General features: G+C 38.3%; 1 protein-coding gene across 1 annotated transcript; it reads right to left on the bottom strand.

Moving 5' to 3' along the window:
- Positions 1-1,866: 1,866 nt before the first annotated feature.
- On the bottom strand, positions 1,867-23,197 carry LOC142490089 (keratin, type II cytoskeletal cochleal-like). The gene is made up of 9 exons (XM_075591884.1): positions 22,735-23,197; positions 8,538-8,746; positions 5,630-5,690; positions 5,386-5,481; positions 4,980-5,144; positions 4,738-4,863; positions 4,115-4,335; positions 3,837-3,865; positions 1,867-2,569 (listed from the first exon to the last, which is right to left on the bottom strand). The coding sequence occupies exons 1-9, from the start codon at positions 23,134-23,136 to the stop codon at positions 2,409-2,411; spliced, it is 1,470 nt and encodes a 489-aa protein (XP_075447999.1). The 5' UTR covers positions 23,137-23,197; the 3' UTR covers positions 1,867-2,408.
- Between the last annotated feature and the right edge of the window lie 2,344 nt (positions 23,198-25,541).

The raw sequence follows: 25,541 nt of genomic DNA, 5'->3' as shown, positions 1-25,541 counted from the left end.
CAAAACCCCGCGAAATGTAGCAATCTCTCCCCAGGCAAATCCCTCAGCCCTATTGGTTCCCTGGCGTCAGGTGTCTCTGCCCCTATGCACCCTGGGGGCTGGCATGCTCATCTCGCGCATGCGCGAACTATCTGGTCCTCCCGCGCTGGGTTGGGGCACTGCGCATGCGCAACAGCCCTAACATGGCGGCGCCCTGCTTCCCGAGCCGCCGGGCCGGTAGCAACGCGATCGCGGCCTTAGCGACGGCCCGATCGTGTCCCCGGCAACCGGCCTGCTCGCCGCTCGCGTCCCTAGCTACCAGGGATCGCTCCTTCGCGCGCGCGCGGCCCCCCCTCACTCCCTCGCACACAGCGTCTGCCGAAAGGGAGGAGGGGGTCAGCCATGACAGGGGGGAACCTGGCTACATCTATATATATATATATGGCCAGATTCCACATTGTTGATGATCGATTATTGCTTCAGGCTCCAGATTTATTTGTTATATGTTATTGTATCTGACTTGTACTAGTTAGTTTTTTCTCGGCAGCCTGGCTTATATGTATAAGTTTTCTGTTACCTGTCACTGTATATTAGTAACACTAAGTAGTTTTTAGAGCATTAGCAATATTAACACAATCCCTTTTTACATTACCAAATGGCAGGAAACGTTGGACACCCTTTGACTGCCATTCGGCTGCTGCCAAAGGCTGTCCTCCTTTGGGGTGACACATATGTAGACTGAATGAGTTCTGAATGAATTCAGCTGGGCTTTGAAATTCCTTTGTCCAGTTATAAACATTACAGGGGATGAGGTTGACGATTTATAGGCAAAAAAGGGTGGAAGCAATGTTGTTTATAGTATGCTTTTGGAAGAAATCAGAACAATACTTAATAGATTTTGGCATATCTGACAATTGTATCTGGAATTTAGATACATTTTGGGCCACCCCCTCAACTGAACAATTAAAAGATATAGAAGTAAGAGCTCAAGTGTCCTTGCATTTTGGTTGCATCTAAATATTTTCAGGTTTTAGTTTATTTTTTCTGAAAGTTGAGTGGCCCTGGTTTTGTTTAGTGCTCAAAATGTACACTTCAGGGGAACAAATAAAAAAAAACTTGTGATATAGAGATGTTTTATGTTTCCTATTTAAGTATGTATATAATCTAAAATATATCTAGCAAAAATATTACTAAAATAATGTGGTTGAATGTTATTAAAATCATAATAACGATAATATGTAAATAAATAATGTGGGTGCTTGTTAAAGACAAGCAACAAGTAAAATCAGCAACAAGTGGCATGGTCTTGTTTAACCAATGTTATAAGCCCAACTGGAACTAACTGGTCGTATAGACATACAGGGTAGTCAGATGATGGCATAACCTTTACAGAAATAATATACCTCAAGATATGGAATAGGTCATTTTGATCTGACACGTTAAGATGAAAGAGTTGGATTGTGTTATAATAGTCAGCCAGGACCTTGTGGTTATTTTGTTTTGAACGGGATCTTTAAATGACCATATCTAGAAATGAGATAGCTTTATTGATGTTTGAAATGCCTCAATATGTTCATATCATAGCAATATCTATTTGTTTGTTCTATACATAATATACTAAGATTGTTTCATTTTCTTTTTTTAATTAAAATGTATTTTCATGTTTACTAAAACATGTAGTATTAACCGTTTTACATGCAGTGCAGTATACAGTAGCTATTTTTCCTATTGCTCATGTAAAGTGACAGCATAACCTCATCACTGTTAAAACAAAGACATTCATTTTTCATATGTTGTTGTCCCTACTCTCAAATCTGTTATAATTATAACTTTGGTTTATTTTAAAACTTTGTTATTGAAATTACTAGCAATAATTATTTTGAAACATTGGCATGTGCATATTAGTTTATTAAAGAAACAGAAAACAGGCAAGATGTTAAACAAGAGTAAGCAGTGATAATTACATTTACAGTATGAGCAAGTAAAGCCTTTAACAAAGTCCACTTTATTCAATAATGCAAATTCAAGCAAAGGCATGAAATATATCAATGTGTTTTGAGACTTGAAGGTTCTATGATTGATACTATAAAAATATTCCTGCACTGGTCAAAAATATTATTTTGATTTAGTCCATTTGTTTCTAGCTCATAAAATGTTTTCATTTAAAATACATCAAATCATTACAACCTGATTATAACCTGTGTGGAGATCTGAAACAACTATTATGTAGTCTTTCAATGTCCAAAAACATATTTATGTCATATCATGTTAGTACAATAGAATTTATCACAACCTACAGTACAAGAATATAACTTATTTGATGAGTGATACCCCTGATACATTTTCTCATATTTGATGTGAAAATCAATGTGTAAATAATTAGGCAATCATTGTTTGTGAATGCTTAGATTGAAATTAATTCTTCCATATTAACAACTGTATCCATGGCTAGAGCTTTGTCTGTTTTTTGAGACATGACTGATGCTTCTCGCAGTGCTTGAGCTAAATCCACCCTTCTGATGATGTCCACTTCCACCATGGAACATTCCTCCTGAACACGGTTTTCCTCCAGTGCTCGAGTGTAGCACAGCTGAAAGAAATGGAAGTAACGTCAATAAGCTGTACCGTGCATAGGAATATGTTGGTGCTTTACAAATAAGCAATAATAATAAGCAAACAATGCTTCTGAGTCAACAAAGTACAATCCACTGTATGGCTCCCGAATCAGTGATTTCTGAGATTAAAGTTAATGATGACTGGGGCATTATGACTGGAAATGAGAGATGTGTGCATTTACTAAAATGTGCTTGTAAAATGTTTGATGGTTTTTTTCGTAAAGAATTTCACTTATTTTGTCCCAATTTCACCAGCATTGGTCAGAATTTAATGCAAATGCCAGCCGTATATACAGTACGTGACCTTGCACATTGACTAGTTTTTGCGAAGCTTGCCATATTTGCTAAGTTTTATGTGTAAACAAAAACGGTCACATTTCATCTGATTGGGCTGTAACTATGACATATTATTATGGTGAATTAAATATGAAAACACGTGTTCAAGGATAATTTGTTCTTCATTATATTACAGATAAAGAAAACAGAAATCACTTTTACAATTGTGATAATGGAAAATACTGTAGAAGTAGATATGTGTGGCTTAGTGAGGAAAGGCACTGAATGTGAAAATAATGACACTGAATTTGAAGCAGGGGAGTCCGGTTCAAAACCCAGTTTAAGCTCCTTGTGACATTAGGCAAGCCACTTTTTCTTGCTATGCCTCAGGCAAATTAGATTGTAAGCTATATGGAGCAGGGGTTAATTGGGCCTGCAAAATTCTATATTCAGTGCTACAGTACCTACACGGTTAGTTAAAATAACAAGAACAAGTGGAAACAGTAGTGGGTTGACGAATATAAATGTTATTGAGTAAGATCTGGGCCTAAGGGGCGGATTCTATAATCTCATCGCAGAAAATTCCCATAGACTTGAATGGTATTTTTCCGCCAATCACACGCTTCAGGGTTCATACAGTAGCATCAGCCCCTAAGTTGTTCAGGGCAGGGTATACTTATTCCTAATGTACAGTATAAATGATTTTTTTATTAGACATCTCTTTCATGCATTGTAATTGTAAGTATACTAATGTTCCTTTCATAAAGCACTGTATTGTTGATGCCATAAAATTATATATATATATATATATATATATATATATATATATATATATATATATATATACTGTATATATATATATTATATATATATATATATATATATATATATATATATATATATAAATAATTATATATACACACACACATACTATACATACATACAAGTAAACACTGACTTACTTACAGATATTAACAGAGCCTTCTCCAATCAACCTGAAAGAAAATTGAATAATTCTTAGTATTGGTTCCCAAAGATAAAACGTGATAATACACCATTTTATTAATGTTTTCATGTTCTGTTCAAGTGCTGTTGTACAGGTACACACATTGCCATCATGTTTTACAGCAGTAGAATTGGGCGCCAGATGTTATTACAATACAATGTATGCATTGTAAGATTGTAAGTTGTTTCTATCTACACAGCATTATTATGGAAGTGGTATTCACTGATGATACATTCACCTAGACTCTTCTCCCTCCAACATTTTCCTATAGGTTGTGATCTCAATATCCAGAGCCAGCTTCACATTCATCAGCTCCTGGTATTCGCGGAGTTGGCGAGCCATGTCCTGCTTAGCTTTCTGCAAAGCCCCCTCTAGCTCAGCGAGTTTGTTCTTGGCATCCCTGACAGCCATCTCCCCACGTCCCTCAGCATCACTTATCGCAGCTTCCAGTGCAGCACGCTGGAAAACATAGTGGAAGACATAGAAAGCAATATCTTCTTTGGTATGCAATATAAGGTATAATGTTTACATTAGTTTCTTTTATTTTAGCTTGCAGTGTTAGCAGAACAATCAAATCTGCATCCATTGATAGCCCAAATACTGTATGCTTACAACAGATGCATTGTATCAAATGTACTACTGTTTGTTACACATACAATATTTAACTTTTCAGTGTATTCCTAAATTGTGGAAATGTAGTCTTCTCTGACATAACATATCATACAGTCTCTTTATAAACAACTGTTGTTTATACAGTGGAAGATAATACAGTTGGATAGCGTCATAAGAAGATTTCTTTGAGATTCTTTATTTGCATCTCTAATTCTACTACATTTTTATATTTAATGTGTGCTTGTTTACCTGTGCTTTCACACTCTCTATCTCTCCCTTAAGCCTCTGAATTGCTCGGTTGAGCTCAGAAATCTCATTTCTGGTGTTCTGCAGATCATTCCCATTTCTCCCAGCAGTCATGCTCAGCTCTTCAAACTGCAGATATAACAGATTTACTGTAGTTACAGATGTTAGAAATTATATAATAGTTTTGTGTACATCTAATTTAGTCCCGTTTTAGATCTGCTTTTATCTGTCTGTGATAGACTCACCCTTGATTGGTACATGGCCTCTGCTTCAGCTCTGCTCCTGTTAGCAACGTCCTCATATTGAGATCTGACCTCAGCAATGATGCCGTCCAGATCCAGGTCTCGGCTATTATCCATTGAAACAATGACTGATGTATCTGAGATCTGAGCCTGAAGCTGAGATATTTCCTGCAAAGTAGAGAAAACAGTAATATTTTCTGTTGTGAGAAGTGGTTGTAAAGTACTGTGAAGATAAAAATGGATATAATAAACCTTTATTCTTGAAGTTGTAAAACATTGAAGAAACCGTTTCACTAGGGAAAAAAAATATGTTTACAGTATGGTAACATAAATAGATGTCAATTTTCTATGACTGCACTTGTCTGTTAAACAAGTAAGCAACTGGAAAAAAAGTTAGTGGGATTTTTACCGCATCAAATAGAGTTCGCAGGAAGTTGATCTCGTCAGTCTTGGAGTCCGCCTTTGCTTGCAGTTCAGCTTTGCTCATAAAAGCAGCATCAACATCCTGCAGGGAAGGTTCAGTAAATGTAGGTTTGCACACAGTTCTTCTTGAGCAAATTATATTTTTCTGTGTCATATGTTATTTTTGGCAGGTTCTAAGACTTGTAATTCTGCAAATCTTTTGTCAGATCTCCATATAGCCTACAACTTACCTTTTTTAGCCCAGCAGATTCATTCTCTGCAGCTGTGCGTCTGTTCATTTCTTCTTCATATCTGTGAAATGTATGTATGCATATCTTTATTTATATCGTGACCACAGTGTACTCACTGCTTTACAAAAGAGAAAATACAGTACAGGGAAATATAATACAATAAGTGCAACAAAGTAAGGAAGTAGGAAAGGAAATCTCTGCCCCGGAGAGCTTACAATAAAAGTGGTATGTTCGGAGACTTACCGAGACAGCATGTGAGGGAATAAGTGCAATAGATGTCAGTGTTTGGCCACAATGGGTTAGGAGTGACTGTGGGTGTGGGACAGAAGTCATGAGTCTGGGCTGTTGAAATACTTAATTTAAGAGGTGAGTTTTAAGGTTTGACTGAAAAGTGGTGAGACAAGGTGCGTCATTGAGGGGAAAAGGTTTAAATTGAGAGAGAGCAGTAGAGGTGCAGGGGTGGAAAGGAGACAAAGCGGAGGAGACGAGTAGGAGCATAACGAGAGATAAATGCTTATATGTAGAGAGAAGTAGATGAGTCTAGAACTTTGAAGGTAAGGAGGAGATCTTTTTAGGTGTTTTCAGAAACTTGATGGGAAGCCAGGAGATGGATTTAAGGAAGAGATGAGCAGAGAATGTTTTAGGAGAAATTGAAATTAGCCTAGAAGCAGAATTTTGGATAGATTGCAAAGGAGAAAATTGTGAGTAGGAAGACCTCTTAGCAGTATGATCAAATAATCTAGATGAGAGAGAATAAGGGCATGCAATACAGTTTTAGCAGTAGATTAACATAGGAAAGGGCGGATCTTCGCAATGTTATGGAGGAAGAAGCAACTCATTTTAGCCATCCCGTGAATGTTAATGGAGTAGGAAAGGGAGGAGTCAAATGTGACTCCTATGTAATGTGCTTTGGCAACAGGAAAGATGGTAGTACTATTCACTGTGATGGAATAAGGTGTTAGGTCAGGTTTAGGGGGAAATACAAGGAGCTCAGGTTTAGACATATAAATCTTAAGACGGCGGAGCACCATCCACGAGGACATAGCCAGGAGGCAATAAGAGAATTGGGATTGGATTGCAGGTGGGAGGTTCAGTGTTCATAGATATCTGCATATCATAGAGATAATATCTAAAGTCAAAATAGTCACCAAGTGATAGTCTGTAGAGGTCCCGAACAGAGACTTGAGGTACACCATAAGACAGATAAACAAGAGACATAAAAATGTTAGAAACAGAGATCAAAAAATTGTAATGGGAGTGGTATATTAAAAACCAGGATAGAGCTTAATAATAATAGCTTAGTTGCAGATACCAGGATAATTTATAATATGAAGGAGAAGAGAGTGATCAATAGTATTGAATGCAGCAGAGAGATCAAGTAGGAAAAGTAGGAAACATTTTGCTTCATATTGTAGATCATTTAGTAAGGCACAAGATATTTTTGAGAACAGATGTGACTACAACATGCTTAAATGAGATGGGGAAAGTACCAAAAGACGGGGAGAGTTTAAGATATGGATGAGAGTGGAGCATAGGAAAGGAGCAAGAGTTCTGTTAAGGTGTGAGGGGATAGGATCGAGAGGGCGTGTGGTAGAGGGAAAACACAAAATCAGCTAAGAAACTTCCAACTGCGTAACAGGAGAAAATGAGTAAAGAGTGGAAGAATGAGGTTTAGTTAAAAGCAGAGAAGAGGTGGTAGGGACAGAACGAGTCTCATTGTGAATAACATCCACTTAGACTTTAAAGTGGTCGGCAAAGGCTTGAGAAGAAGTGGAGGAAGGATGGGAAATGGGAGGAGAAAGTCAGAGGAGGTAATCACATATAGAGAAAAGAAAGCTTGAATTGGATTTGTGAGTGTTTATGAGTGAGGGAATGTAATGTTGTTTGGCTTTGGAGATAGCAGAGTTAAAACAGGAGAGGAGAAATGTACAGTATAGTGTAGAAAATCAACACGAATGTGAGATTTCCTGCATTGGCATTCAGAGGAGCAAGTGCAAATGTGAAGAAAAAAATGGTTTGGGAATTTACCCATGGCCGTGGGATAGAGGAACAGGTGTGCCAGAGCCAAGAAGTGTTATACAGATCAATAGAGTAGGAGAGGATAGAGTTGTAAGAGTTGACAAGTTTGTCAGGTGAGAGAGAGAGAGAGAGAGAGAGGGAGAGTGAGAGAGAGAGAGAGAGAGAGAGAGAGAGAGGGAGAGTGACAGAGAGAGAGAGACAGAGAGAGAGACAGAGAGAGAGAGAGAGAGACAGAGAGAGAGAGACAGAGAGAGACAGGTTGGCATTCGGGGTAGATGTCAGAGCAGAGAGGTCAATGGAATAAAGGTCTCGGGAGTAGGAAGGGGGTGAAGTGAATAAGTGGTGGTGAATGATAGTAGGTGATGTTCAGAGAGTAGAAGGGGGAGATAGAGAATTCAGAAAGGGAACAGTATTTTAGTAAGGACCAGGTGTAAATAATGACTATCCTGTGAAATTAGATCTATTAAATACTATTTCATAGTATTTTTGTGTTTTAATTCTTTTTATTAACTCTCTGTTATTTTAACAGTATGTCTACTTAACACTGCAGTGTATAAATAATTCATACTTAAAGTAAACTGCAAACTTTACACCTCATACGTAAACCTTGGCCCTTTGCAGTCGCACTTACCAGAACGCCCTCCTACTGTCTCTGTACGTTCTTCCACCTACCAATTAGATTGAAAGCTCTTTGGAGAAGGGACTCCTTTTCCTAAATGTTACTTTTATGTCTGAAGCACTTCTTCCTATTATGTTTTATTTGTATTGTTTGTAATTTATATGATTGTCACGTGTATTACTGCTGTGAAGCGCTATGTACATTAATGGCATTATATAATTAAAGACATAAAGACATACATACATACATACATACATACATACATAATACCTTCTCTTCATTTCTTCTACTGTTTCCTCCATACTGTTTTTTTCTGCCTCCAGACGCACTCTCTCACATGCTGGATTCTCCAGTTGTCTCCTGAGGTTACCGATAAAAGCCTCAAAAAGAGGTTCAATTTGATATCTAGCAGTTTTTTGGTCCTGTAACAAGCCCCACTTGGTCTCAAGCATCTTATTCTGTTGCTCCAAAAATCGTACCTAAAGCAAACAAGAGAACAAATAATAGAAAAATGAAGTATCATTCTAATAAAAAAATACTGGAAGTTACTCTGGCTTCTGTTTTATATAAATAAATTATGAACAGAATCAAAGGTATACTGTAAGTAATAATTGCCTTTGTAATTACTGTATTTTACTACTCATATTTCAATTTTTCATTGTGTGATCTGAATACTGGATCAAAATATAGAAACATGCATCAAATCTGGAAAACTTCTCTAGGTTGAAAAGCTATAACAAGGTATCATTAATTTAGGAGCTACGCAACACAATCTATGTAGTCTAATCTAATAATGACAGTTCCCTGTGTAGTATATTTTAGAAATATAAAGTGAATTTTAGCACCATTCGTGGCTGGATGCCACAGTTTATTTTCCATATAATCTTCAATAGGAATCCAATCGAGAGAACAAAGAATAATCCTTAGTGTGATGCACCCCTCAAGTAACAAAAAGAAAAAAATGTGTATATTGTACAGATGCAACACATACATCCTTAGATTCTCCATTAAAAAACACATTAGAAATTCATTTTTTTAAATAATATTGGCATATAAAACATTAACCCTAAAGTGCTACAAGGAAAATATTTTAAAACCTAACTTTTAATAAACACTATAATTAAAAACTAATTATAAAAGAACTTCATAGTATAACATCATCTACAGTTGAATACTAGTGTTTATTAAAAGGGTGCAAGGGCTGAGAGTAGAGATAAATCCAAAAATCCGTGGATGGATTGTTAAAGGAGGGGTCTCTCTCTCTTTCCCTCTCCACGGATTAATCTGTGTATGGATTTTTAACAATCCATCCACAGATTGTGAAGCCTGCGGATCAGATTCTTAAAAATCCATCTGGATTGTATCCAATGACAGGTTTGGATTAATGCGCACGGATTTGTAAGTGCGCAATCCTCAGATGGATTTTGGATGTATGTATGTATTGAGTTTTCATTATTAATATTGATTTTTTTTATTGTTATTTTTTGTAATTGTGTCATTCAGTTGTCACTGGATAATATGTGTGTGGCCATTTGACCAGATATAAAAATTGTTATATTTTTAATACTGATCCCTTGTGCGCTGTGTGTGCATTTTCTTCTCTTTGTTCTCCTTAGCACCATCATATTAATTAATTTTAGTAGAAAATAAAGATTTACTCTTATTTATATCAGCATATGTGTCCAGTCCATTTCAGGCTTATTGGAATTGAGATAAAGATGTAGCAATACTTACTGTCCTCAGTGCCGCGAATGAAAAAGCAAAAGTCTGTGACCCCGGAGACAGTTAGTTTCTGCCATGATGAAGCTGTGAGGGATCCGTGCTTCTGAATGGGAACCCCCTCCCCCAGTGTTAGTCATTTGGTGCTGAGACCACCATGATCGTATGAATGTGCTTGGCAGCGACACTGAGGGCATGAAGCTTTGCTACATCTTTAGAGGGAGGTTATTCTTTGCTCCCCTATGATATTTTAAAAGGGGCTACACTGGCTCATATCTACTAGTGTATGAATTCAGTCAAGAAACCTAGAGACTCAAACTCTTGCAATGTTTATTTACTGAACCAACCTGTATTTGTCCTCTCTGTTCTCTTAAAGGCTTCTTCACTAGTGATTTTCCATCCTTCGCTTGTCTTTGCTGTGAGCTAGCAGTATTTTGTCTGCACCATGCTCCCTTCTCCACCTCTTATCATAGCTCCTTCAACATTTTGCAAGCAGGGTTTATTTGTCTAACTAGTTCCATTCTGCCAACTCTGTACTGCCCTCACTCCATCACCACCACCACACAAAGGCATAATCTTTTGGGGCATTTTAAATCCTTATTTATTTGTAGTCACGGTAATGAATTTATTGAAGCATTACTTCCTGAGCAGTGACTAGTGCAGGAGCCATAGGACTCTCCTTCTTTGATATTTTCTTGTGTTATCTGCTGATGTTTGGCCAAAACGAGATGGTAGAGTGATTGTTTTGCACCTTTAAATTGTAACCTTGTATTTAATATGTCAGGTAGGCTAAATGTCAAAGCTATTTATTCAATATGTTGTTATCTGCCCATGTATGTGTCATTGAGCTGCATTCTACCAACCAGAGAAATTAAGATGTAATTGGCTTTTGGGGTATGTTTGTGAGCTGACTCCTATCAATTGAGAGAGAAATGATAATCTAATTAACTATTTTGTATGTCTGAGTTGATTAGACAAATCCCTTCCTTAAGTGTTAGTCAAATGCATGTGAATAGAGTACTTAAGTCACTGTCGCATGGCTGTGAGCCATAAGGCTGTGTAACATCAAAAGCGTCACATCATAAGTGTACATCAAAAGTGTCTACAAGAGTTCATTTTGGAGTTGAAATTGGAGGTGAAGATTGGAGGAAGATCTGGACTCTGCATTACAACTTTGCCACTGTAAGACATTAACTTTTAACATCTGTGATTTTTTTTGTACTCTTTCTATCCTCCAGTACCTTGGAACTCTCTCCTCCTGCATCTCACGATGCCCTCCCTATTTCTTTTTCTGTTTACTGTTTCCTTACTCATTTATGAACATCTCTGCTCTCTCCAACTTCCCCACTGCACCATTATTTATACACCTTTCTCCCAACAACTTCTTTACCCGTCAATAAAAAACAACCACACAAATCCTCTATTCAGACCCTCTATCTACTCCTTCCTGATGCTGAGGATCTCCCCTAAGCGTGAAGCCAGACATACACACCTGATCTCACTCATGCCTCCCTGCCACCTTCCTTAAATTTTACCCCACAAATCAAGCATCCCAATAGCCTGCACTCATGGCTATTGTCCCACACTCAGTCACTACCACCACCCATTGTGACCAAGCACTGCCATCTACACCACTTTCTCCCTCACCTGCTGTCTCTGTGTAAGTTTCCCATTAAACCTCTTAGATTGAAAACCAAAGAAAAGTATATAATGCTCTCTAAATCAAATAATGTGATGATAATATGGTGGTGCCTGAGCCGTCAAGATTGGCGGTGGGTGCAACTGATGAGCTGCACTAGACAGAATTGGTTTCAGCTGAGAAGTGAAAGCATATTTGTTGCTAGCACTTAACAACTAGAAGCTCATTTCGTAGTGCACTCCTAGGCTTTTAAAACTTAACATTTAATTATTAATGGAGATAAAATAAGTTCTTAACACAAAGTGATAGTAATAAATACATATAATGTACAGTGGCGGGAGGGAATGAGGAGATGATAGATGGCCAAGGTATATAGTCTGATATACTGATGCTTAATTATACAGATCAAAAGCAGTGATACCTATTAGGCCTTGATGGGAGAGTGGGTTACTCAGCTGGGAAAGCTCAAAAAATGCTTGCCCTGTGTATGTGTATTGTGTGTCATGTGGCATAGCGTACCGAGCACCCAACCTGTATTGATAAATAGCCCAAATCAGTGTGCTAGTCCTAAGTTTAATAAATATGATGTTATGGCTAATAAATGTAACCTACCATATTGAAACTGGTAGATATAATCACTGTATGTGCAACTCAATAACAGGTTGGTGGTACGTGGATTGATCCTGCGCCCAATGACATTTAACAATCACTCTACACAGATAGTATATGCGGCAAGCTATTAATTAATAAAAGACCAGAATAAGCTGATGCTAAACACTCTGCTAAGTATCAAAGCAGTAAACAGAGTTTTACTGTGGTTATAAAGTAAGCCGTCAACAAATAATCAATACTGTAAATAATTGTCCTTAGCAAAGATCCCTGCACACATAACCTTTTAACAAGTCATTGAACTATAAGTGCATGAATGGGTTTCAGTGTGTAGCAGATGCTAGCAGACTAGCAGTGTGGGATAGAGCATACATGGAATCGCAACTAATTGCTACAAAATCCCTGCTGGCTGCAGGACAGAGTAACACAATGTATCACAGTATAGAGGCAGGCTGTAACAAAAAACCACTGAGCGAGTAGAGCCAGTTGACCCTGGACACGATCGCATTTAAAAGGAGCACCAGCAGAGACCACAAGCACAAAATGTTGATACTACCCGTCTCTCTCAATTCTCTCGCGCTGACGTCACCACGCCAAAACGCCCTACGCGTTTCCCTCCTTGACGGAGATTCTTCAGGGGCGAGTGATAACCAGCTGATCTCAGAAGCATGTTTATATAGCGTCATGGGCTGCCATAGCAACCCGCGGGCCAATAGAAAATTTACTCAATGCTTATACCGATCAGTAGGGAACTGTATGTTTAGAACAGCAATGATTAAAGGGGTACACACTAATTACAACAATATTAATGACTAATAAAGGTTTAAAAGACTCACCAGCGTATGGGATATGAGCTCATGTATGAGGGCATGTATTAGACTTATTTGGCCCATACCAAATTAACAGATACTGATTGGCTGTTCAGTGATATGTGGCAAAACTTGATCATAGTGGGCTGGAGGTATTTAAACATGTACTGATGTAAATGCATATGAAACTTTGCTAGGTTCACGATTAAAGATGTATTTGCTTGCTTGCCAGTAAGATAGGCAGACAGTAAATAACAGATATATAGTTTATAACAGCATGAGACAAATTGTATATAATTGAACATAATGTCGATCTCTACAGATGATCAAATAAATGGAGTATATGTAAAACCCTCATTTAACCCTTGAGGGTATAGAGTTTTTAGTTTATATATCCATTCTGCCTCACGTTTTAATAGTCTGTTATTTATATCACCACCACGTATATTGTTTTTAAGGTGGTCAATGCCTATAAAAGATAGGCACTTAATGTCTCCCTGATGAATATTATTTACATGACGTGCAACTGGTGTTTCTAATTTGTTGTGGACCGAGTTTATATGTTCAAGTACTCGTTTTTTAAACTCCCTGATGGTTTTACCAACATATCTGAGGCCACACTCACAACTGATCAAATATATTACATTGATGGTTTTGCAACTTATATGGTGTCTGATATCAAATGTCACTGATTTGTCGTGAGATAAGAAGAATTTAGCAGGGTTAATATATTGACATGCTTTGCAGTTCTTGCACTTGTGCATGCCCATTGGTGGAGGTGTTAACCAAGTAGATGATGTGGCACGTTTAAAGTGACTGTGCACAAGGCCGTCCTGCAGATTAGCTGATCTCCTGCTAGTGATACTTGGAGTATCTTTCAGGATTTTAACAAGGTCATCATCAGATCTTAAGATGTACCAATGTTTCATGAAAATCTTCTTGATCTCATGCCACCTATAATTATAAGTTCCAATGCAACGTACCTGTGTATTAGGTGATTTCATATTAGGACCCAGTAATTGTGCTCTGTCACTATCTCTTGCACGATGATATGCGTGTTTCAATGTAGACATAGGGTATCCCCTATCTAAGAACCGATCTTTCAGGTCTTGAGCCTGTATGTAAAATTCTCTCAATGTGGAGCAGTTGCGACGTAGTCGCAGATATTGCCCAATGGGGATGCTTTTGACTAAAGATGGAGGGTGGTGGCTGGTAGCCGCCAAAAGACTGTTAGTGGCCGTCTTTTTTCTAAAGATCGTGGTTTGCACATTACCATCTGGGTCCTTGCTAATTTTCAGGTCCAAAAATGTTATCTCAGTTGCATTGTACTCAAATGTCAATTTTAGGTTCAAATCATTAGTATTCAATAGAGACACGAATTCAACCAATATATTTACTGGACCATGCCAGATCAATAGTATGTCATCTATGAAACGAATCCACAAATCAATGTATTGTGTGTATTGCATCAATTTGTCACTGAACACATGTTGATCTTCCCACCAGCCCAGGTATAGATTAGCGTATGTTGGTGCACAGGATGTGCCCATCGCTGTTCCCTGGGTCTGGTGGTACAGTGTTCCGTCAAATAGAAAGAAGTTGTGACAAAGGACAAATTGCAGAAGGTCTATCATAAATTTGTTATGTTCAATGTAACCAGAGCCCCTTGTAGAGAGAAAATGGCTACATGCTTTAACACCATTACAATGGATGATACTGGAATAGAGAGATTCCACATCCATTGTGACAAACAGGGTTTGGTTATCACAATTGATGCCATCTAGTCTTCGTAAGGTGTCTTTCGTGTCCTTAATGTGAGATGGTAAATTTGACACGAAAGGACGCATGATTTGATCCAGGTATACACTACAGTGTTCAGTCAGGTTATTATTGCCGGAGACAATAGGCCTACCTGGCGGTCTTTTTTGATCTTTATGAATTTTAGGCAATGTATAAAATGTTGCCACTGTAGGTGTCCTGGGTAACAAATAATCATGCTCATTTTGGTCAATGATGTTGTTGGTGAGGGCACTTTTCAAGATGGATTGAAGTTCTTTAATGAACCTCATAGTAGGATTGCAATCCAGTATCTTATATGTTGTTCTATCTTTTAAGATACGTTTGCATTCCTTGACATAGAATTCAGTGTCCATAACAACAACATTCCCACCTTTGTCTGAAGGTTTGATTGTGATTTCTTGTTGTGTCATTAATTCCCTGAATGCCACATTTTCTTTTTTTGTGATGTTATGTCGCATGTGTTTTTTAATTTTCATTTTCTCTAGGTCCCGAGTAACTAGGTTGGTAAAGACTTCAACCTGGGGACATAATGACATAAAGGGGGTAAATTTACTTTTTGGTTTACAACTAGAGAACGGACCTTCTCTCTTATCAGGAGGACTTTCGTTTTCATCTAATAGTGACATAAGGTTCTGTACATTTGTCTGATCGGAAGCGGCGAGGCCAATAGTGTCAATTTCACGTCTAGATTTTTTAGCGTGAAATTTATGCAATAGCAGTTTACGGGAAAACAGATTTAGATCCTTTACCCACTCAAACAGATTGAAATCCTTGGTGGGTGAAAAGGATAGTCCCTTCTCTAATAGTGAGATGTGATCGCCAGTTAGATTAATTTTTGACAGATTAAAGATCTTTAATTTCCCGTCTTCTACTGCTATGGAGTTTATTTTCTGCGTTGGCTTTTGCCTGCTTTTTCCTTGGTCAATTGTTTTTTTGTTATTGCCCCCTCGTCTTGTTGGTCTCTTGCGAGGGGGTATTCCAAAAAAGCAATAGTATTGGTATCAGTTTGAGAGATCCCACTTGTAGAGGGAGATGGGGCAGACATTCTGGTTTCTGAACCACTAGCTGTTTCAGACTCTGAATTCTCAGCCTCCGAAGAGGAGTAATTGATCGTGGGCTGTCTTCTCTTCTGGGATTTTTTGTAACTGTACACCTGATGTAGACTGTAATCTAGAGCATCCCTCTGAAATTTTCTATGTTTCCTTTCTTTGATTTCATTTCTAAACTTATCAACTTCTCTTTGTAGTTTAGATTCCATATCATCAAAGTCTTTGTGGGCTCTAAAGTCATCCAGTTTGCGTAATTGGATATCAAGTTCTTTTTGTATATTCAGTAACCTAGTCTGTTGAGTTTCAACCAATAATTTTATTAGGGACTGTGAACATGTTGATAGTATGTTCTCCCATTGCTGGGTAAACTCAACAGTGGTTATATGATACGCTGGAGAGAGGCCTATCCGTAAGCCCCGTGGAATCATATCTTGTGTATCATAATTCTGTAAACTAGAGACCTCCCACCAAGTCTGTGCTTGAGACTTAAATAGGCGATTAAGGATTCTGAAAAAATCAGTGATATTATCTGTGTTGTTGTAGGGTGTGTACGTGTTCTCCACAGAGAAGACTTTTTTTGCCTCATCATGCCAGGAGCTGGTATCCCAGCTGGTGGACAAAAAACCTGTCATATTTAGATGAATTTAACTAATAATCTCTTAATAGAGGTAGGAGCAAAATAAAGAAGAGGATTCTTACGTTCCCCTATAGTAAACACTAAATGAAAACCAAAGAAAAGTATATAATGCTCTCTAAATCAAATAATGTGATGATAATATGGTGGTGCCTGAGCCGTCAAGATTGGCGGTGGGTGCAACTGATGAGCTGCACTAGACAGAATTGGTTTCAGCTGAGAAGTGAAAGCATATTTGTTGCTAGCACTTAACAACTAGAAGCTCATTTCGTAGTGCACTCCTAGGCTTTTAAAACTTAACATTTAATTATTAATGGAGATAAAATAAGTTCTTAACACAAAGTGATAGTAATAAATACATATAATGTACAGTGGCGGGAGGGAATGAGGAGATGATAGATGGCCAAGGTATATAGTCTGATATACTGATGCTTAATTATACAGATCAAAAGCAGTGATACCTATTAGGCCTTGATGGGAGAGTGGGTTACTCAGCTGGGAAAGCTCAAAAAATGCTTGCCCTGTGTATGTGTATTGTGTGTCATGTGGCATAGCGTACCGAGCACCCAACCTGTATTGATAAATAGCCCAAATCAGTGTGCTAGTCCTAAGTTTAATAAATATGATGTTATGGCTAATAAATGTAACCTACCATATTGAAACTGGTAGCCTAGGAGTGCACTACGAAATGAGCTTCTAGTTGTTAAGTGCTAGCAACAAATATGCTTTCACTTCTCAGCTGAAACCAATTCTGTCTAGTGCAGCTCATCAGTTGCACCCACCGCCAATCTTGACGGCTCAGGCACCACCATATTATCATCACATTATTTGATTTAGAGAGCATTATATACTTTTCTTTGGTTTTCATTTAGTGTTTACTATAGGGGAACGTAAGAATCCTCTTCTTTATTTTGCTCCTACCTCTATTAAGAGATTATTAGTTAAATTCATCTAAATATGACAGGTTTTTTGTCCACCAGCTGGGATACCAGCTCCTGGCATGATGAGGCAAAAAAAGTCTTCTCTGTGGAGAACACGTACACACCCTACAACAACACAGATAATATCACTGATTTTTTCAGAATCCTTAATCGCCTATTTAAGTCTCAAGCACAGACTTGGTGGGAGGTCTCTAGTTTACAGAATTATGATACACAAGATATGATTCCACGGGGCTTACGGATAGGCCTCTCTCCAGCGTATCATATAACCACTGTTGAGTTTACCCAGCAATGGGAGAACATACTATCAACATGTTCACAGTCCCTAATAAAATTATTGGTTGAAACTCAACAGACTAGGTTACTGAATATACAAAAAGAACTTGATATCCAATTACGCAAACTGGATGACTTTAGAGCCCACAAAGACTTTGATGATATGGAATCTAAACTACAAAGAGAAGTTGATAAGTTTAGAAATGAAATCAAAGAAAGGAAACATAGAAAATTTCAGAGGGATGCTCTAGATTACAGTCTACATCAGGTGTACAGTTACAAAAAATCCCAGAAGAGAAGACAGCCCACGATCAATTACTCCTCTTCGGAGGCTGAGAATTCAGAGTCTGAAACAGCTAGTGGTTCAGAAACCAGAATGTCTGCCCCATCTCCCTCTACAAGTGGGATCTCTCAAACTGATACCAATACTATTGCTTTTTTGGAATACCCCCTCGCAAGAGACCAACAAGACGAGGGGGCAATAACAAAAAAACAATTGACCAAGGAAAAAGCAGGCAAAAGCCAACGCAGAAAATAAACTCCATAGCAGTAGAAGACGGGAAATTAAAGATCTTTAATCTGTCAAAAATTAATCTAACTGGCGATCACATCTCACTATTAGAGAAGGGACTATCCTTTTCACCCACCAAGGATTTCAATCTGTTTGAGTGGGTAAAGGATCTAAATCTGTTTTCCCGTAAACTGCTATTGCATAAATTTCACGCTAAAAAATCTAGACGTGAAATTGACACTATTGGCCTCGCCGCTTCCGATCAGACAAATGTACAGAACCTTATGTCACTATTAGATGAAAACGAAAGTCCTCCTGATAAGAGAGAAGGTCCGTTCTCTAGTTGTAAACCAAAAAGTAAATTTACCCCCTTTATGTCATTATGTCCCCAGGTTGAAGTCTTTACCAACCTAGTTACTCGGGACCTAGAGAAAATGAAAATTAAAAAACACATGCGACATAACATCACAAAAAAAGAAAATGTGGCATTCAGGGAATTAATGACACAACAAGAAATCACAATCAAACCTTCAGACAAAGGTGGGAATGTTGTTGTTATGGACACTGAATTCTATGTCAAGGAATGCAAACGTATCTTAAAAGATAGAACAACATATAAGATACTGGATTGCAATCCTACTATGAGGTTCATTAAAGAACTTCAATCCATCTTGAAAAGTGCCCTCACCAACAACATCATTGACCAAAATGAGCATGATTATTTGTTACCCAGGACACCTACAGTGGCAACATTTTATACATTGCCTAAAATTCATAAAGATCAAAAAAGACCGCCAGGTAGGCCTATTGTCTCCGGCAATAATAACCTGACTGAACACTGTAGTGTATACCTGGATCAAATCATGCGTCCTTTCGTGTCAAATTTACCATCTCACATTAAGGACACGAAAGACACCTTACGAAGACTAGATGGCATCAATTGTGATAACCAAACCCTGTTTGTCACAATGGATGTGGAATCTCTCTATTCCAGTATCATCCATTGTAATGGTGTTAAAGCATGTAGCCATTTTCTCTCTACAAGGGGCTCTGGTTACATTGAACATAACAAATTTATGATAGACCTTCTGCAATTTGTCCTTTGTCACAACTTCTTTCTATTTGACGGAACACTGTACCACCAGACCCAGGGAACAGCGATGGGCACATCCTGTGCACCAACATACGCTAATCTATACCTGGGCTGGTGGGAAGATCAACATGTGTTCAGTGACAAATTGATGCAATACACACAATACATTGATTTGTGGATTCGTTTCATAGATGACATACTATTGATCTGGCATGGTCCAGTAAATATATTGGTTGAATTCGTGTCTCTATTGAATACTAATGATTTGAACCTAAAATTGACATTTGAGTACAATGCAACTGAGATAACATTTTTGGACCTGAAAATTAGCAAGGACCCAGATGGTAATGTGCAAACCACGATCTTTAGAAAAAAGACGGCCACTAACAGTCTTTTGGCGGCTACCAGCCACCACCCTCCATCTTTAGTCAAAAGCATCCCCATTGGGCAATATCTGCGACTACGTCGCAACTGCTCCACATTGAGAGAATTTTACATACAGGCTCAAGACCTGAAAGATCGGTTCTTAGATAGGGGATACCCTATGTCTACATTGAAACACGCATATCATCGTGCAAGAGATAGTGACAGAGCACAATTACTGGGTCCTAATATGAAATCACCTAATACACAGGTACGTTGCATTGGAACTTATAATTATAGGTGGCATGAGATCAAGAAGATTTTCATGAAACATTGGTACATCTTAAGATCTGATGATGACCTTGTTAAAATCCTGAAAGATACTCCAAGTATCACTAGCAGGAGATCAGCTAATCTGCAGGACGGCCTTGTGCACAGTCACTTTAAACGTGCCACATCATCTACTTGGTTAACACCTCCACCAATGGGCATGCACAAGTGCAAGAACTGCAAAGCATGTCAATATATTAACCCTGCTAAATTCTTCTTATCTCACGACAAATCAGTGACATTTGATATCAGACACCATATAAGTTGCAAAACCATCAATGTAATATATTTGATCAGTTGTGAGTGTGGCCTCAGATATGTTGGTAAAACCATCAGGGAGTTTAAAAAACGAGTACTTGAACATATAAACTCGGTCCACAACAAATTAGAAACACCAGTTGCACGTCATGTAAATAATATTCATCAGGGAGACATTAAGTGCCTATCTTTTATAGGCATTGACCACCTTAAAAACAATATACGTGGTGGTGATATAAATAACAGACTATTAAAACGTGAGGCAGAATGGATATATAAACTAAAAACTCTATACCCTCAAGGGTTAAATGAGGGTTTTACATATACTCCATTTATTTGATCATCTGTAGAGATCGACATTATGTTCAATTATATACAATTTGTCTCATGCTGTTATAAACTATATATCTGTTATTTACTGTCTGCCTATCTTACTGGCAAGCAAGCAAATACATCTTTAATCGTGAACCTAGCAAAGTTTCATATGCATTTACATCAGTACATGTTTAAATACCTCCAGCCCACTATGATCAAGTTTTGCCACATATCACTGAACAGCCAATCAGTATCTGTTAATTTGGTATGGGCCAAATAAGTCTAATACATGCCCTCATACATGAGCTCATATCCCATACGCTGGTGAGTCTTTTAAACCTTTATTAGTCATTAATATTGTTGTAATTAGTGTGTACCCCTTTAATCATTGCTGTTCTAAACATACAGTTCCCTACTGATCGGTATAAGCATTGAGTAAATTTTCTATTGGCCCGCGGGTTGCTATGGCAGCCCATGACGCTATATAAACATGCTTCTGAGATCAGCTGGTTATCACTCGCCCCTGAAGAATCTCCGTCAAGGAGGGAAACGCGTAGGGCGTTTTGGCGTGGTGACGTCAGCGCGAGAGAATTGAGAGAGACGGGTAGTATCAACATTTTGTGCTTGTGGTCTCTGCTGGTGCTCCTTTTAAATGCGATCGTGTCCAGGGTCAACTGGCTCTACTCGCTCAGTGGTTTTTTGTTACAGCCTGCCTCTATACTGTGATACATTGTGTTACTCTGTCCTGCAGCCAGCAGGGATTTTGTAGCAATTAGTTGCGATTCCATGTATGCTCTATCCCACACTGCTAGTCTGCTAGCATCTGCTACACACTGAAACCCATTCATGCACTTATAGTTCAATGACTTGTTAAAAGGTTATGTGTGCAGGGATCTTTGCTAAGGACAATTATTTACAGTATTGATTATTTGTTGACGGCTTACTTTATAACCACAGTAAAACTCTGTTTACTGCTTTGATACTTAGCAGAGTGTTTAGCATCAGCTTATTCTGGTCTTTTATTAATTAATAGCTTGCCGCATATACTATCTGTGTAGAGTGATTGTTAAATGTCATTGGGCGCAGGATCAATCCACGTACCACCAACCTGTTATTGAGTTGCACATACAGTGATTATATCTACCAGTTTCAATATGGTAGGTTACATTTATTAGCCATAACATCATATTTATTAAACTTAGGACTAGCACACTGATTTGGGCTATTTATCAATACAGGTTGGGTGCTCGGTACGCTATGCCACATGACACACAATACACATACACAGGGCAAGCATTTTTTGAGCTTTCCCAGCTGAGTAACCCACTCTCCCATCAAGGCCTAATAGGTATCACTGCTTTTGATCTGTATAATTAAGCATCAGTATATCAGACTATATACCTTGGCCATCTATCATCTCCTCATTCCCTCCCGCCACTGTACATTATATGTATTTATTACTATCACTTTGTGTTAAGAACTTATTTTATCTCCATTAATAATTAAATGTTAAGTTTTAAAAGCCTAGGAGTGCACTACGAAATGAGCTTCTAGTTGTTAAGTGCTAGCAACAAATATGCTTTCACTTCTCAGCTGAAACCAAACCTCTTAGATTGTAAGCTCTTTGGGGCAGGGATTTCCTTTCCTATTGTGTGATTTTGCTGCACTTATTGTATAATTATAATTCCCTATACTGTATTATTTGTGAAGTGCTGAGTACACTTTTGGCACTATATAAAAAAAGAAATACAATACAATATACACAAGCAACAACTTTTTTCTTAATTTTCTCATCATTGGAATAGTAAACTAGTGAAAAGCAAAATTAGAAGGTGAGAGTATGCTTTTGTCATGCGAGTTGACAGCATTCAGCAATTATTTTTAGCTGACCTTTTCTATTATGGGGACCATCACCCATCTATTCTCTTCCTTCTCTGCTCACATTATCTTGGACCTTCACATTCACTCTCCTAAATCCTCAATGTGGCAATGTATAAACATCAGCAATAATAACAGCTTCGGTTTCCATATCTAGTTTGTTGTAACCTAATTCATATACTGTAATCCAAGACCAAACAAAGTACATTTTCAAGTATATGTTGTTCAGTAAGATTTTCTCACCTTGTCAATGAAGGATGCAAATTTGTTATTGAGACCTTTGATCTGATCCTTCTCCTCTGTCCTCAGTCTCTGGATGCTGTGGTCAACCTCCAAGTTGAGGGGTGCCAGGAGACATTGATTAACAGTAACAGCTGTGATTCCTCCAGAGCAAGATGATCCCCCAAAACCAGATCCATATCCACTTCTCCCTGAATGATAATTTCCCATTGAAATCTTATGTCCACTTGAACCAACACCATAAGCACTTTTACTGCTAAAGCAAGGCTTTGTCTGGTGACCAGAACCAATTTTTTTGGAAGAATATGAGCAGGTGCTATGTGCGCTCACATGTTTAGGTGAAGTAGTTGAACATGAGCTGGAGTGCTTGAGACCAGAGCTTCCGTGCATGGATTGATGAGACATGTTTCTTCTTCACAGATCTGGGGAAATTAAGATGATATAAAGTGCCGTCTGTACAGCAAGTTGAAATTATTCCCTGTCAATTGAACAGACACTTGCAGATTTTATACTTTAAGTGGATGTCGCAACTCACAATGACTCCAATTACATTTTCTGAATGTTGGTTGGTAGCATAATATTATCCAATAAAACAGTAACACACCTACATTATCAAAGCTGCAACACATTTAATATTGGCTTCTTTTAATATAAACAGGGATTTTCTGAAGAATAAGGAAAAGTATCCCTTTGCCCAGATTATCAAAGCTGTGTTAAGCCAGGGCTTAGAATGTTACATTACCTAAAACTAGAACAGACATTATTTTCCATGAGCTTGCATAGCCACAAGGCCAATTATAATAAAAAACATGGCTGTTTTATATGTCCCTAGCATAGATTTAATGTCATGTTATTGTACCATAATGTGGTGTAATCTATCAATATCGTGACAGTAAATATGTTTATTCAAACCCTGGGAAAGTGTTTAACTCAAGAAGAGAAAGAGGAGAGAAAAATAACACAAGTAAATAGGCAATGTTTTTTAAATCATACCTAGCTGTTGTGATACAGACCCCTTAAAAGTCCTACATATGTAGCAAGACTTACTGTTTTCGGTACCGTGACAAGGCATGTGATTCCACCCATGGGAATACGCACTCCTACTAATAAAGTGCATACTTTAAACCCATTGCACCCTTGCCAGGCTAAGGTGATCATACCACTATTAAGTTTATTGGTATGGATCAGTTCTCTTTGGATCAAAGGCATGGGGACTGGGATACTGTGTTACTGCAGAAAGAGGCTAAATGGATATATACACTTCAAACACTATCACCTAAGGGCCTGAATGAAGGATTTTTGTTCACTCCATTCATTTAATACAAGAACATGGTGTGGGACTCTGGATGTTGTAAGCTCTTTATCCTATTTACCTTATGTATCTCATTCACCTATCCCGGTCCGCTATTGCCCATTGTGTAACTTTAGATTTCTTGACTCTTACCTGGCTTAGCTTCCTATATTAATATATACCATTAACCGCTGCCACACTGAATATAGGGGCTAATCAAATCCTGACATTACTAACTAATTTGTATACGTAAGTTTCATATAGGTTTGTTTATTGATCAACCTGTAGTCTTATTGCTGTGAGTATGTTCCACAGTAGACTTGTATGTTTTTTCTGATTATTATTACAATTATCTATTCACCCATAATCACTTTGAATTATCAGGGATATCCTCACTTCAGGGGTCAAAGAACATAATTAAGACCCTATACATAGCACTATGCTCCATTCAAGCTTTGTGTATTTACACACATAGCTTGAATATCATGTGCAGCAGTAGATCACCATTAATTACATACTGCTGCATCTGTCTATTGTGCTATCATCTTGATATGTCCTGGAGCCACCCAATATATTGTAGGCAGCGTTATATATGTATTAACATGAGCACCACATGGATAGGCAACTAAGGTGAATTGGGTAACCAATAGAAACAATTCTGTGCATATAAATAACCTGATTGTATCTATGGGACCTCCCCCTCTCACTGAAGCCTTGAGAAAGCGTTTCTCACACGAAACACGCGCGTCAGCACCTGTCACGTGCATGCGCACGGTTAGCACTGACGTGGCAGCCTTTTACCTCGCAGAGCGAGTAGCTGCCAGACCTAACGCGTGCACACCCTCTCATACTGGGCTCGAGTTTCAGAGTTCACTCGGTGGGCAGAGGGTGAGGATAGTGTTTGTTTATATACCTGATTTGGTTTGAATTCTTGTGGAAGCACAGTACCTTACGATTGAGCACATTCATTAATATGTGCATAGGCATACTCAATCAGTCACACCGTCTTCTGGTATTAGTCAGCTGCTCCACCTACTGACAGCAATCAGTGTATCTAGCCCCTAGTTGTCTGGGCCATACATGCTTCTTATAGGCAACGTTAGTGGCTGTACCTTTATTTAGGGATATATTGTATTATCTCAGTACTTCACTAGCCTACGTGGAAGCACAGTACCTGACGGTTGAGCACATTCATGAATATGTGCATAGGCATGCTCAATCAGCCACACCGTCTTCTGGTATCTGAAAGCTGCCCCACCTACGGATAGCAATTAAGTATATCTAGCCCTTAGCTGTTTGGGCCACGCTTGCTTCATATAGGCAGGTCAACATCACCTCCTCACCTCTGCTCTTACCTAAGAACTTATACCTAGGGAATACTGCATACCAGCTCCCCTTTTTTGAACACTTGATCTAATCCCCTCATCTGTTCATATCTTCTCATAACCCAGAGTGTCATATACACTCAACTTAGGGTTAATATATGTGTGTCCTCTTTGTTGGATTTTAAACCTCATTA

This window comes from Ascaphus truei, chromosome 3 (genome assembly GCF_040206685.1).
Source record: "Ascaphus truei isolate aAscTru1 chromosome 3, aAscTru1.hap1, whole genome shotgun sequence".
Taxonomy (NCBI): Eukaryota; Metazoa; Chordata; class Amphibia; order Anura; family Ascaphidae; genus Ascaphus; species Ascaphus truei.
Note: the sequence above shows the minus strand (reverse complement) of the source record. Positions and strands in the feature narration are given on the sequence as shown.